Here is a 15,941-nt window from a genome sequence, read left to right as displayed (position 1 = left end):
GTCTCAGAGCTCTACGGACAATTTCTTCTTTCTCATGGCTTGTTTTTTTTGCTCAGACATGCACTGTCAACTGTGAGACCTTATATAGACAGGTGTGTGCCTTTCCTAATCATGTCCAATGAATTGAATTTACCACAGGTGGACTCCAGTGAAGTTGTGGAAACATCTCAAGGATGAGCAATGGAAATCAGATGCAACGAAGCTCAGTTGAGGCTCATAGCAAAGGGTCTGAATACTTATTTACATAAGGTATTGATGTTTTAAATGTTTTATACATTTGTAAAACAATTCCACCTACCTGTTTTCGCCTTGTCATTATGGAGTATTGTGTGTACAGTAGATTGATGAGGAAAACATTTAATCCATTTTAGAATAAGGTTGTAACGTAACAAAATGTGGAAAAGGTCAAGGGGCCTGAATACGTTCCGAATGCACATCCGCCGTTTTCCATGTTTGTTTTTTTTGTAAGGGAGGCAATGGCCTAGTGGTTAGAGCTTTGGGCCAGTAACCGAAAGGTTGCTAGATCGAATCCCCGAGCTGCCAAGGTAAAAATCTGTCTTTCTGCCCCTGAACAAGGCAGTTAACCCAGAATATGTTCTTAACTGACTTGCCTAGTTAAATAAAAATATGTAAACTGAGAAGTATGTCATGCCTGAGACAGTCACTAAGGCTGACCTCTGAGCAGTTACGCAGCACCTGGTAACCAATTATTAGCACCTCGTGTGTATGCAGAAATATGCACATTAAGTGTATGTGTGGGGTCAATTTTACATTTTCAATTCATCAAGATTGAGGTTGTAATTAAATAGAGATTAAGTAAGATAACTTCTAACATTTTAATTTGATAACAAGATTACATTACATGAAGTTGTTACTTTGCAACTTATAGATAGACAGCAAGAAAAGGTTGATGTGCTCCTGTGGCCTTCTTGCTTGTGTTTTTCCTGCATGGAATGCAGGGCTACCCCGTTTTTAGAACATTCATGCCATTAGGTCAGAACATTATGACAACCATCAGAAAACATTACCTTTGCTCTATGTAGCGTACATCCTCGGTTTGCTGGAAGCACTCTTTCTGATCATGAGGGCTGTTCTTAAACCTACAGCTGTCAATACGGTGCAGTGTCTCACCTTCTCTCTCCACTTGTGCCACCCTGAAACAGTAGTTTCAAAGCCTAAGAAATACCTGGTTGCTGCAGCGCTCATTAGAGTCCTGGGCAGCACCTACACTGTAAAAAACATTATTATTATTTATTTTTTTACAATACTTAACTGTTAATTTCTACATGTTTTTTCTATATTTATGAATAATGGTAGAATACTGTGAAATTACAGGGATAAACTTATTTAACTCTCGTTGTGTAGAATAATATGAAATGTCAGTAAATGCAAAATATATTAAACTTCCTATATTTTTACAGACATGCATACCCTTTTCACAACAATAATCTGTAGAAATACAGTAATAAAGAAATAACTACATTTACCATTGTTTTATGGATATTTACTTTAGGTTTTACATTCTAAATGCAGAATTATAGTAAAAAAAAGATTTGATGTTTATAAAACTATGCAAGAGAATGTAAAAAGAATGCTGTCATCTGATTGAGCTGATATTGATCACTACATTAAACATGAACTGTAAAATGATGAGTATTTACAATACCTCAATGAAAGTGAATACATATCATTTAACAGATACTGACTGTTCACAAAAAAAAGCTGTGAATATGTACAGTAGTCTCAGTTCCATCCTGCTTTTGCCTTGATCCAGCTAGCTGGTTTGCATTCCTACTGACATTTACAATGGAGGTAGATTATGTCCTCATAACTGCTTTGAATAGTTAGCTAGGATTTGTGGAACACTTGAGGGGCGCATCTACCTAGTTGTTTTGAGACTAGGTAGGCTACCGGTAAACCACTAGTTAGCAAGGTAGACTAACAAGCAAACTAATGACAATATACTTACACGAGTTGGTTTGCATTCATATAGCCAAGACTTTGGCTAAACTCAACTGCTTTAGTTAGCTAGCTAGGTTGTGTGGGCATAGTAGACTGGAACATCATAATCAAAGTTTTGATTTAGCCTATGGTAGCCTGGTTCTGACCAGTTTCAACACCCCCTTTCCCATTTGCCCTTCTGTGGCCCCTTTAACCAGTAGCTAGCTAGATTGTCAACTGCTTACTAGCTACCTAGCCAGTAGGCAGACCTAGCAGATGGTTGTATTGCATTTATGCTTCAGTACGAAACTAGAATACTTAAAACTATTTACGTTAAGTATTTAAGGTTTATTGCCATCAAAGTGACCATACAGAGTTGCCTACTTTTACTAGTGTGAGATTGTGCTTACATGTTATGTAATGTAGGTAGACTGCATTCTACCATGACTCTCAGGTAGAAGACCATGCGATATTGTGATTTTCTTATATTAATATCATGCAATTTTGTCCTCATCTGAGTATGATTCATTATGATCATTCACTATGATCCAACATTCTCTCCAATATCAGACACTTCCTCCACTATTTCAAAGTCACCATCCTCTACATCACTCTTCGGAACTATTAAAAAGGTTAGTGTAATTAAAGACTAGTCAATATTTCACATCGCATTTTTCCATTTGTCAAATGAATCAGAAACACGTTGGAGGCGTCATTCAAACGCCCGCGCACACAACTGGCACCAATTGAATACAGCAGCTTGGCACATGCTTTGCTAGGAGAGCGGATATCCATCATCCCAAGGCAAGCACTACCACCAAACGTTTGTTTAATTGTTTAACATAAAGTTTAAATAGTTGACGAAATTGCTAGATGTGCAGCTCATTAACTTTGTGTTATATTTGCTAGCTAATATCGTGGAGTGTGTAGTTGGCTGCTCACACATTAGCAAGATAGCTAGCTAATACTACCCGAGGCGCTAGCTACCAACCAGACCTTGGCTAGCTAGCAGCAAGCCAGCAAAACAATTTTTTGGGTAAAATATGATCGTTAAAGTTTTAATTATGAATATTGATGCATTGACATTCAGCTATTTAGCTAGATTGCTAGTTGCATTTCATAACCTAGCCAGCGCGCGCTAATCTTGCTAGCTAGGTAGTTTGCTGTAAGCCAATTCCATCTGATAACATATGTTTCTCACTCAACAGTTACTTGAATTGGAATTGAGGAAATTCCCTGCAATCCTCAAACTGAAGTAATATTCATAGCTAGTTTAGCAAACTGAGTAGCTTAGCATGGAAGTACAAAGAAATAATCACTCTTGTCCCCCTTTGAAGTCCATTGTCATTCTAATCAAGCAAATCAGAAATATATACGTCAGTAGTTAATTGGAACCTAGATTAAAATCTACAAACTACTTTTTAAGTTAAATATAGAGAAACTGGGAACATGTCAGGTTTTCCCAAATTGGCACGTCGTTCCTGTGGCCTCAGTTAAAACGTTACGATCTTGTGGTTCATCAGTCATTACACCGACATAAAGCAAATGGCAAATATGTATGCTGCATGGTTAGCTGCAAATGTCAGTTTAGAAAATATATTATCCTTTTAAAAGTCATATGTGTCGTCATCATCATAGTCTGCTGTATCACAATGTGACAAGACGCAAGGGCCGTTTACATGTGAAACTCGTCATTGTCAGAAACAATGCCTTGAGCTGAAGAATCTTTTTGCTCATCTAAGGTCACGTTTCAAAAAGAGAAAAGGTCAAATGCCCATTCAGAGACTGTGGCAAAGCCTTCACATTAAGATCCTCTTTTACCTCCCACATTTCAAGGCAGCATAGGTATGCTGCAGCTGCGCATGTGTCCAATTATTCCATTCATTCAGTGAGTTCTCATGATGATGCTGAAAGTCTGTTCGGTGTAGATCTTATTGATGTGTGACATCAGTCAGTGCTGGATTCTCTTAATACATTGGGTGTGGAAGAGCTGGAAGACATGAAGTATGTCCAGGAGGCAGATCTTCTCCATGTCCTGAGGCCAGTAGACGCAAGGAAGCAGATAGCCCAAGTGAACGCTACATGTAAGTATCAGTTTGTTACTTAGAAAACTCATGATAACGGTCATTAAAACATGGTATTGTCACTATGTAAAATGTGTTAAGCATGGTGCGAAAATTAGAACATGGTACACGGCCTGATTCCCAACCTCTTATTTTTTATCCAAGGTGAAAAGGATAGTACTGAAAGGATGATCCAGCACCCAGAAGTGTGTCTGGTAGCCCCCAAACACCCCGCAGCAAGGATTGTTCCTTTGCTATACATAAGTACATAAAAAAATGCTAAACTGGTTATACATTTACTTAAAAAAATGCATATACACCCAAAACCTAAAAAATGGGCTCTATGTATAACGATATGATTGACAATAAAGTATTTAAGGTGGGTGTCAAATCAGGTAATATGTCTAATTCAAATCATAACTTTTGGAAAGCTTTGAGCTATACTACCAATGATTTCAATCTACACAGACATTAGAACGGTGAAGGCTCAGTTTCTCAGACTCTGATTAAGCCTAGTGTAGCCCTCCTATTCATGGGTCAAATGTAGTTTTATTGCTTTTATAAAAAGTTGTCATAATCATATAATTTAAAAAGCAGACAATTGATAACAAGATGTATATGTTACAATGGGAGTTAAGTTTGGATTAGAAACTCAGTGATGATAATGTATGTGGTGTCAGGGAGTAAAATGTGGAGTTAAGAGAACCCCAAATGTGTTTCTTGTACACCTTGACAGTGTAGATACAACACTGAAAGCACAAGCTCACCACTGGCTAGTTCAACCGCATGCTCCAGGCCCAGTAGACGGAAAGCAGTGAACAATAACTGGCACTTCAGTTTTGTAATTCCTTGGAATCGAATGCCATCTGAGGTTACAAGAAAGCTGGAGAACAAGGAGGGTCCAACTGGAAGGGAGAGACAAAGTTATTCACCTGATTGTAGATAAAATCCTTACAGTTTGTCCAATGCCAGGAAAGAAGCATTTTGAGTGAAGTAGCCAGAAAGATGGTGCTGACGTATCCTAACATGGTGACCAGACCGGACATGTCGCGTGCGTCGCAAAATAAATGTAGAAATCCATGTTATTCAATTATTGCACCCACACTGCTTGCGAGGGTTCCGATTTCTGACGCAGATCGCGCTGCAAGTCCTGCCTCTCCCATCTCCTCATTGGTTAATAGAAGCAGGTACCCATGTGCCATCTCCTCATTGGTTATACCGACGTGGGTGATTGAAAGACAAACTGTTTTGCCGGTAGTCGTGGTAATACAATGAAAGTTTAGATGCGATCACCATATAAGTTAAATGATGAAAAGGCCTGGAAAGAGGAGAGATGACTAGAAACGAGTCGGTTGGCCGTTTTATGTGTGGATTAATTGTTGGAGTAGAGGTCCTTGTGCATTTCAGGTAAAATAACAACTCAATGTTTATATCCTAGGACAAATTAGCTAGCAACAGCAGGCTAGCTAAATAGGACAAATTAACGTTAGCTAGCAAGTGCAAGCTAACTTGCTAAATTGCCATACATGTTTAATGATTTTCGACCTGTCCCCAAATTAATGTCATTGGTTCAGAGTTTGTTTTGATATTTTAACCTGTGTGTCGTGATCGCATTTGGTGTGGGCGGGGCAAAATAAATGTATGCACGATAGCGCACGATGGCGCACGCGCGCAGCGGTTTGGGTTTCGTGTAAGGCATTCCAAGATGTTATTGAAGGTGAAATTGTTGGTAGTGGACACAACTCCCTCACTAAGCAGCTGCAGAGCCAAGTTGATAACTTGAAGCGAGGGAACCCCCCCTTTCCCAAAGAAGACAGTCAAGTGAGTCTGAGGATCCACCATCCAAGAGGATATGCCTGGATTCTTACAGCTGTATCAACTGGCGACCAGGACGTCTACCAGCCAATGAAGCACACACAAGAAGAACTAAAGAAGATGTACAAAAACAGAAGCAAAGACAAGTATTAAAAATAAAATGGCAGCAACCTTCTACTCCCTGAGGAAAGACATCATTTGTGGTAAGGAGACCTCTGACATTGCCAAAGAATGGCCATATCTACACGAGACCCCTGGTAATCAAGACTCATTTTAGAGAACTTACTGGTGTTGAACTCAATGAAGAGCATGAGAAAGCCATGGCGAGTAAATGTGGGAGAATTGTGTCCTACTTCAAATCTCTCCCTCGTGAGTGGGGGAGCAAGATTGCCAAGACACTGTCAGGTACAGAAACTGTCAAAGAGAAGCCAGAAGCCAACCTACCTGGGTCTGTTTTTCTGCTACTTAACTTCGTTAAATGAAGAAGAGAACAAGATGTTCGTCAACGTTGATGAAACTTGCCTTCCATCAGAAATTGACTGTGCAAAGCTGCCAAGCACACCATGCATTGTTGTTTGTGGCAAGACATTTTCTGCATTTTCACTTTACATACCCAAGTTAAAATCAGCAGTTTTCCTACAGTGTATTATTTTGGAACCACAAGTTCTACTTTAGTACACTGAATAGTATTAAAAGTAATCATTATATAAACCTATTTATTTTATATTTTAGTATACTTATAATACAGGATTGGAAATAGGATTTTAATACACTTAAAATATATTCCTAATTTAAAACTAATAGCTTATTAAGTGTACCAAAATGGTATTTGTAATCTTGTATTAAAAGTATTGTGACCGGTCCTGCATAACAATAAAGCAGGACAAGTGGAAAAGGAACGAGACAAAAAGAACCAAGGGCAATTTATAGTGTTTTCAATTAAATAAACAAGTCAACTTCTCTGACCATTAAGGGAAATAAAATAAACAGTAAACCAATATGCACTCTAAGGAACAAAAAAGAGACTTAACAGAAGCTATACTTATGAATAGGAGGAGAGGAGTCAGACTCCTGTCAGGGTGTTGTGAGGTATCGAAGCGACGAACATCATTAGGCACATGGTGTTGTAACTTTGACAACAAGCTTCTGGCTTACTGCATTGAATTGGTAACTCTTTGAAAACTGTACTGGGCATCAGAGCTTGTTTTTTTAAACTCTTCCCATCTCTGCTTATTACTATTTGAATACTATATAGTGTTCTAATGTACAACTTAAGTGGTTCCAAAATAATACAAGTATACAGCTTTTTTTGCTTGGGTAACAATGTGTCAGACCTGTGTGGGTGTGTGTGAGGGAGATGGAATGGGAGTTTGAGGGAGAGGGATGGAGCAGGAACAAAAAAAAGAGGGAGATGAAGTGGGTGAGGTTGCAGGAGGTAATGACAGAGAGAGTTTGAATGGAAGATAGTGGTAAAACATTTCATCCCTTGTCTGTTATTACCATAGGGAGTTCTCCTCTGACTGCTGGAAACTTCATGGTTTCTGTGGACCAGATCGTCCTGAATGGCATTCTTACTTTCAATGATGCCCTGGTAATGACGTTTGTGGCATATTATCGCTTTAACATAAATTACCCCTCTGATCTGGCAGCAACATTGGAGTTCCCGCAGAGGTATAAATTAATCCCTTATTACCCACTACAATTTCATTTGAAGTGACTGACTGTATAGTTCTCCCAGGATTTCTTTGTAGCACTTGGGAAAGTGGCGTGTAACATTATATTGCGCACCTATTGCAATAGACATTACTTTCTTTGCAGACGTTACAACTAACTCTAGTCTGGTGTTGTCATCTAGGATGCCTTACTGTTAACTACAACTTTCAATTTCAAAACAGAACCACACAAGTCCCTTGTTGGCCAACAGAAATGTAGCATTTCAGGATACACTTTCTATGCACCCAATATACTTTCTGGTGAAAAAAACATTGTGAAACATCGTTTCACTGTTAACTGTATCAGACATTTTCTAATATTACATTGCAAACATCCTACATGTAGCCCCTTTAATTAGATACAAATGTACCTGCAAAAATCCATGTTAGTCAACAAATCTAATTTTTGTATCTGAAGGGGTAGAGGACCACTCCTAGTGATTTAAGAATGGCGGACACACTAGTATAGAATGGCATTTGTTATTTCATCCAACGCAGGTGCCTATTCAAGATCAACCCAGATAAGGGGTCCAAAGTGGAGAAGAACTCAAAGTGACATGCAATCAATCCAAAAATGATTTCTCTGATCTCAAACATTGCAGACTATGGAGGGAGTGGCCTTGCACGCACACACACAGGCACTTAAATTCACCGACTGCAGCACACAGTCAACAAACAGGCAGATGATAAAAAAACACTTGACCAAAATGTTAGAACTGAATATTTTGACATTAGCATGTTGTAAGTTTCTTTTAAGTGAATGTTTGACACAATATATGTAAAGTTTGAGTTCAAGAAATGTTTTTGCACTTGGATCGACATACCTTGTCCTATACACATCTCCCCCCCATATAGTTGTGGGTTAGGATGACAGAATAATAACGTGACCTACATTTCATAACCAAAATGTTAAAAAAAATGATATTTAAAAAAATAAAATAAACAACCTTTAATTGAATTTCCTATGTTTGACACAGTAACTATCAAGTGTATAGTTCTAGAAATGTTTGTACACTGAGATTACCTGATACCCCTCTTAACACACCCTTCCCTTTACCCCTTTACCATGCCACTGCACACACACAGGTTAAGGTTTGAACGTGTATTGAATAACGTAATATACGTAAGATATATATAAATATATAAGGAAATCCCTGTGTAATGTCTTATTGTTTTTTTGCTGGAGAATTCTTTATTTTCACAACCAATAATAGTTATATTGAGAGTAAGGTTTTTGTAATCAATTAAGGAGTCGTCTGTTTTTTAGCTGACCAATACTCATTTTCACAACTGATGCCAGTTAAATCAAGAGTAGGTTTTTGTAATATGACAATTGTGTTTTTGTGTAACTTTGGCATCAATTAAGGAATTATTTAAGTTTTTTAGCTGACCAATTCTATTTTTCACAACTGATACCAGTTATATTGAAAGTAGGTTTAAGTAATATGACAATTCTGTGTTCTAGCTATATTTTGGCATCAATTCAGGAGTCATTTCTGGGTTTAAGTTGTCTAATTCTCTATTTTCACAACTGATAAATTGAGAGCAGTTTTTTGTAATTTTATGATTATAATCTGTGTGCTAACTATAATTTGTCATCAATTAAGGAGTTCTTTATTCTTTTTAGCTGGCCAATTCTTTATTTTCACAACCAATGCCAGCTAAAAAAAGATTACAGGTAAAAATAGGAGTTAATGTCGTAAAATTGCAGTAATATACTTTATTTGATGGAAAGTAATCACCGTTTTTATACAGATTATTTATGTAAATTTTTAGTCTGTAGTTTTACAGTCTATTTCTGGCACCTGTGCTGCCAGACTTACTGTAAATTAATAGGATTTGAGATTATTAAAAAAATAATAACAGTGTAGGCTATCACGGCCCTATCAATACCAACCAGGTCAAAGAGTCTGACTGTGGTCCATAATGACTCAAATAGCCCTCACCACAGACAGCCCTGTGGTCCATAATAACTCATAAATACCCCTCACCACAGATAGCCCTGTGCTGCAAGGTAGTGGAACATCAAAGGCTCTGCCAGACCACTCAGGCAACCCGGAGAGGGCACAGAGGGGTGACATCAGAGCTCAACACACAGGTGGCAAGACGCCAGAGCTGACAAGTGGCATGAAAAACACTATTAACATGTTTTTTGTTATAGAAGCACAAGGAAACATCTGCTATAGGTAGATGTTTGTGGGAGTCTTACGCAACCATGAACCACTTATTCTGAATGCATACTAGCCTATTCATCAACTCAGTGTGAATAGTCACATTATTCATGCAGCACATTCATTGTTTCAAAATGGCAAACATTCATAAGAAGAGGTATTGTGTACATTATCTATGTAATAATTTAGTCACTTAAATATGTGTGTGTAAATGTGTTGTCAAAACATTATTGTGTGTAGCCTACACATGCCAATGGAGACTTAGGAGCTTTTACCAGCCATACACTCTTAGAGAAAAAAGAGGTGCCATCTAGAACCTAAAAGGGTTCTTCGGCTGTCCCCATAGGAGAACCCTTTGAAGAATTGAAGAACCCTTTTGAGTTCCATGTAGAACCCTTTACACAAAGGGTTCTACATGGAATCCAAGAGTTCTACCTGGAACCAAAAAGGGTTGTCCTATGGGGACAGCCAAATAACCCTTTTTTCTAAGAGAGTAGCCTACTGGTCCCCTGCTGAAAATAAACTGCCATTATGAGGGAACATGCACACCTGGAGAACAGGTGTAGCCTATGACAGGAAGCACAAATTGATCTTACCTTACAGTCCTCTGTGTGGGATCGGACAGAATAATCCTCTGATAAATACTTGAGAAAGAAGAAGTCAAACTCTTCATATTTTTCCTGAGCGTGTTGGTCCAGCCTCATGTAAGCCTGGATACAGATGCTGCAGACATCCTCATCATCCCCACCACTGCTAAACAAATCCAAAACCATGTTCTGAAGACTGCAATTTAAACTGTCTGGGCTTGACATCCCCAACAGTAAATCGGAAATGGAGTAAGAATCACAAAAAGAGAGGCTAAAATTCCTAAAATAATCAAGTAACATCTGTGACGAGAACGTTGATGGAGTTGAGGACCCAAAGCCATTTTTTTGCCGATACAATGTGGTGCAGGCTGACTCCAGGTGAGTGTGGTGGCTTTGAGCATCAGTGCAATGAGGACCTGGAGCAGCGGATTTGGTCAAATTGCTTAGAAAAATACCACTTTCCCCCTCATTTAGAGCCGGATGGACCCCGTCAGTCGCGTTGATCCAGGTTTTGCGGTTGCTCCTATCCTTGGATCTCAGTTTAACTCCAGCACACAGCCAGAGGTGATTAGAGAGAAGGACAGTGAAAAATAATAGGGATGCCAAAGACATTCGCCATTTCTGTACCCTCTCGGAATCGGCACAGGGTTTGTCGTTTTGTTTGGGTGCACAACATATTTTTAACACGGCGTCATCTTCCCTTCGAAACATCCAAGCACCCCTGATCATATTTTTGGGGGTAGACAAAAGCGATCTCAGATGGCTTTTTCACCTTTGCAATATATCCCCCAAACAATGTCACCTACCTCGTTTGCAACATGGTGATGGGAAGCATTTTTCCCCCAAGTTGTTGTGTCAAGAAATCAATCCAGCTCCAAACCCCGGAGTCTAATCCATTGCAAATAGATAACGTCCGGCATAATATTTCCTATACACCCAAAATTGTAACATGTTGTGAAATCCTACCGACACCCCCAGCACCGGTGCAGCATCACACAAGAAACGCATAGCACGTACAAAAACGAAATCTTTACTCTAGATCTGCCATTCTCAAACATGACAAGTCTTATATTTTCTTCCGTTTTTAGTGCAAAAAGCGACATTTGCCTCTCATTTTCTCCTTCCGTTTGACAGTCTAGTTTAATGTGTCGCCATCTTCGGTTTAGCACAGAAAACCTTCAGATTATTTAATTGAAGGGGGTGGAGCGCCTGCGCTATTGGTCGCCCCTGTGGTTCCACATCTCCTCTCACATTCCCATTAAAGGTCCAATGCAGCCGTTTTTATCTCAATAGAAAATACTTTCTGGGTAACAATTAAGTGCCTTACTGTGATTGTTTTTAAAATGGTAAAAAATAAACAAAAATAGCTTCTTAGCAAAGAGCAATTTCTCAAATAAGTATTTTGCTATGACAGTCTGTGAGTGTTCTGAGTGGGCAGGGGAAAACTGAAAACTAGCTGTTATTGGCAGAGGTTTGGAACTCTTTCTTATTGATCTATTAACTCATTTACCACCTGGTAATGTCACCAGGCAGGCTAAAACTCTATCCCACCAAAACAGGCTGGAATTATAGGCTGTCTTTTCAAACAGCTCTTACAGTAAAAGTGGATTATCATAATTTTCACAATTTCACAGAATTATTCCAACCTCATGGTGTGGAAATATATATAAAACGTTTTTGACTGCACTAGGCCTTTAACGCAAGCCCATTCATTCCCCAACTTTCATTCAATCCTTTCATTGGGCATCCTTACCCGAGGAGGAATTTAAGGAGAGAGATTAAACATTATTCATCTGGTTTGCAAGGTTTGCAAGAAAATATGAAATGTTATGTTACAAAATAATATTCCATGGTAAACAGATTTAGATTATGTTTCGAGTGTAGTAATAGTACAGGTTTTGAGTGTGGTAATTCTATACACCAAGAAAATGTGAGGTCACAGGATTTTTTCAAAATGTTTGTTAATTTTACACTATTTGATGATGTTTTCCAACATATTTTAAAGAAGAAGTGGTATGGATTGTCATCAAGAACTACTGTAGGCCTACTACTAATGCCTGACTAGGCAAATTATTACTACTACAGTTTATAACCATAATAACAATACTAAATATCATCATTAGCATCATCATCAATAATCACAATAATCCTAATCTCTATATATGGTTCTGCAATCTGCACATAAGAACAACAGTGGGGTCCAAAATGTTTGACACCCTTGATAAAATGAGCAAAACTGTCTCTATAAAATAAATAATTCAAATACGGAGCTAGATGGTATGCTCAAAAAAATTGGGAAATTATATTATTTTATAGTAATGCAATTGCTCCGAGAAAGAGATTTTGTTAAACAAGTAATATTTTTTTTCTCGAAAGGGTAGGGGTCAAAATGATTGATACCCCTGTTTTCAATACCTTTCAATACATTACCTTGCGAGGATAACGGCACTGAGCCTTTTTCGAAAATGTTTTATGAGTTTTATAACACATTGGGTGAAATCTTAGACCATTCCTTCATACAGAATCCTTCCAGATCTTTGATAGCCTTCGTCTGCTCTTGTGGACTGCCCTCTTCAATTAAAAACACAGGTTTTTAATAGGTTTCAAGTCCGGAGACTGAGGTGGCCATTACAAAATGTTGATTTTGAAGCCAATTACCAATTTCTTTGTAGATTTTGATATGTGCTTGTGGTTATTGTCTTGATGGAAGATCCACTTGCGGCCAAGTTTCAGTCTCCTGGGAGAGGCAACCAGGTTTTTGGCTAAAATATCCTGTTACTGAGTAAAGTTCATGATGCCGTTGACCTTAAAGTGCCCCAGGACCAGTGGAAGCAAAATAGCCTCCTCACATCAAACATCCATTACTATATTTTATAGTAGGTATGGGATTATTTTCTGCTCATGCGATCTCATTTGGACGCCAAACCCACCACTGGTGCGTGTTGACAATTAATAGCTCTATTTTCATGCCATCTGACCAAAGCTCCGGTTCCAATCCAAGTGCCAATGTTGTTTAGCAAACTCCAAGCGTTTACATTTGTTGGGTGTGACATGAAAATATAACTAATTGGCCACGCACAACAGTGGTGGGTTTGGTGTCCAACCTTTTTGAGTAAAAACATGTATTACTCCTTGCAAAATGGCGACGACGGAGAAGGGCAACATCTTCCGAGTTCCAACCCGACCTAGCTTTTTTCGTGATTATGTTGACTTTTTTTGTACATAAAGTTCCTACTATTGTCACACATTCTGAATGTGAGCTCGTGAGATCAGGATGGTTCGTATGAGGCTAAAACTTACCAGGATGTTCGGGCGATATGTGCAAAATATCTAATTGCGATTTTTCAACCAAATATCGTGATTTGACTTGCAATATACTGTATACTGAACAAAAATATACACGCAACATGTAAAGTGTTGGTACCATCAGCTGAAATAAAAGATACCAGAAATGTTCCATATGCACAAAAAGCTTATTTCTCTCAAATTTTGTGCACAAATTTGTTTACATCCCTGTTAGTGAGCATTTTTCCTTTGCCAAGATAATCCATCCACCTGACAGATGTGGGATATTAAGAAGCTAATTAAACAGTATGATCATTACACAGGTGCGCCTTGTGCTGGGGACAATGAAAGGCCACTCTAAATGTGCAGTTTTGTCACACAACATAATGCCACAGATTTCTCAAGTTTTGAGGGAGCATTCCACTGGCATGCTGACTGCAGGAATATCCACCAAAGCTATTGCCAAAGAATGTAATGTTAATTTCTCTACCATAAGCTGCCTCCAATGTCTTTTTAGAGAACTTTGGCATTACGTCCAACCGGCCTTACAACCACAGAGCATGTGTAACCACGCCAGCACAGGACCTCAACATCCGGCTTCTTCACCTGCAGGATCGTCTGAGACCAGCCACCTGAACATCTGATCAAACTGAGGAGTATTTCTGTCTGTAATAAAGCCCTTTTGTGGAGAAAGACTCATTCTGATTGGTTGGGCCTGGCTCCCCAGTGGGTGGGCATATGCCATCCAATGGCTGCGCCCCTGCCCAGTCATGTGAAATCCTAAGATTAAGACCTAATTTATTTATTTAATTTGACTGATTCCTTATATGAACTGTAACTCAGTAAAATCGTTGCATGTTGCGTTTATATTTTTGTTCAGTATACACTGTGTACAAAACATTATGAACACCTGCTCTTTCCATGACCTAGACTGACCAGGTGAATCCAGGTGAAAGTTATGTTATTGATGTAATTTGTTAAATCCACTTCAATCAGTGGAGGCAAAGGGGATTGTGTATGTGTATCATTCAAAGGGTGAATGGGCAAGACAAAAGCTTGAAGTGCCTTTGAACGAGGTATGCTAGTAGTTGTCAAGCACACCTGTTCGTGTCAAGCAGTGCAATAATGCTGCTTTTCACTTTCAACAGTTTCCCAGGTGTATTAAGAATGGTCCACCACCCAAAGGACATCCAGACAACTTGACACAACTTTGGGAAGCATTGAAGTCAACATGGGCCGGCATCCCTGTGGAACACTTTCAACACCTTGTAGAGTCCATGCCCAGACGAATAGCAACCTGTATTAGAGCTAGCAACCTGTATTAGAGCTAGCGTTTGCATTGCCCTAGCTAGTGGCTCCCGAGTGGCGCAGCGGTCTAATGCACTGCATCTCAGTGCTAGAGGCGTCAATACAGACCCTGGCTCGATTACAGGCTGTATCACAACCAGCTGTGATTGGGAGTCCAATATGGCGACGCACAATTGGGCCAGCGTTGTCTGGGTTAGGGTTTGGCAGGGGTAGGCCGTCATTGTAAATAAGAATTTGTTCTTAACTGACTTGCCTAGTTAAATAAAGGTTAAATCAAATAAATAGAAAAATAGTGCATTTAGCTAAAGGGAATTTAACTAGCCAGCTAGCGATTAGCTTCAGGCATATGCCAGGTTCCTTACACTAACTCACTTTTTGCAAAAAGCAAGATAGACAAACTAATATTACAATAGCGAAAACATGTGGATTCATATTTAGAAGCAACGTGGAAAGCAGTATCGTTGTTGTTTTGGAAGAATCTGTTGAGTGCATGCTGAGAGAAACATGGATAGCGTGAAGGAACTATCTGTGTGTTGCCTGCCTGTTGAGTGACAGGGGTGGAGCTATGGAGCTAGATACCTTCCAAAAGGTTGCACGTTGGTACGTTTAGGATCGTAAGAAAATCCATAAGTAAATTGTTAGGATCTTAAGAAAAGCCATGCGTGAAACATGAAACATAAATGTGACATTTCATCTGTGAACATACAAACACCGTGTTACGATTACGGACTAACATTTTAGGCTTGAACAAATGTTGTGTTGCAATTCTGACGTACAATACTACCCTTCAGAGTTTTTGGCAGTTTCATCTCACACACACAAAAAAATGTACACCAAACGGCCTGTGAGGAGTGCTACGAGAACAAGCATAACCGGAAAGAGGTATCCTGCACGTTTTCAAGTTAAAAGTCTCCATTCTCTATTACTCAGTTGAGTTTACTTCACATGTAGGTAGCTAATGTAATGGATTTGTTTGCCAGCGCAAGTCTAGATAGCACTAGCTGTATTATGCCTACAACAGTGAAGTTTCAGTCTGCTAGGTGTACAGTATATACAGCA

The 15,941-nt window shown here is 39.0% G+C and overlaps 1 protein-coding gene across 1 annotated transcript in view; it reads right to left on the bottom strand.

Annotated features, from left to right (window-relative positions):
• The window catches only part of LOC111980313 (NALCN channel auxiliary factor 2-like), a 41,636-nt gene extending 30,182 nt beyond the window's left edge, over nucleotides 1–11,454 (bottom strand). The window contains exon 1 of the mRNA XM_024011037.2: nucleotides 10,299–11,454. Coding sequence (XP_023866805.1) covers nucleotides 10,299–11,018 — 720 coding nt within the window. The 5' untranslated portion in view covers nucleotides 11,019–11,454. The remainder of the gene's footprint in view (nucleotides 1–10,298) is intronic.
• Between the last annotated feature and the right edge of the window lie 4,487 nt (nucleotides 11,455–15,941).

Source organism: Salvelinus sp. IW2-2015, linkage group LG20 (genome assembly GCF_002910315.2).
Source record: "Salvelinus sp. IW2-2015 linkage group LG20, ASM291031v2, whole genome shotgun sequence".
NCBI classification, from domain to species: domain Eukaryota; kingdom Metazoa; phylum Chordata; class Actinopteri; order Salmoniformes; family Salmonidae; genus Salvelinus; species Salvelinus sp. IW2-2015.
This window is presented reverse-complemented; position numbering and strand designations above follow the sequence as displayed.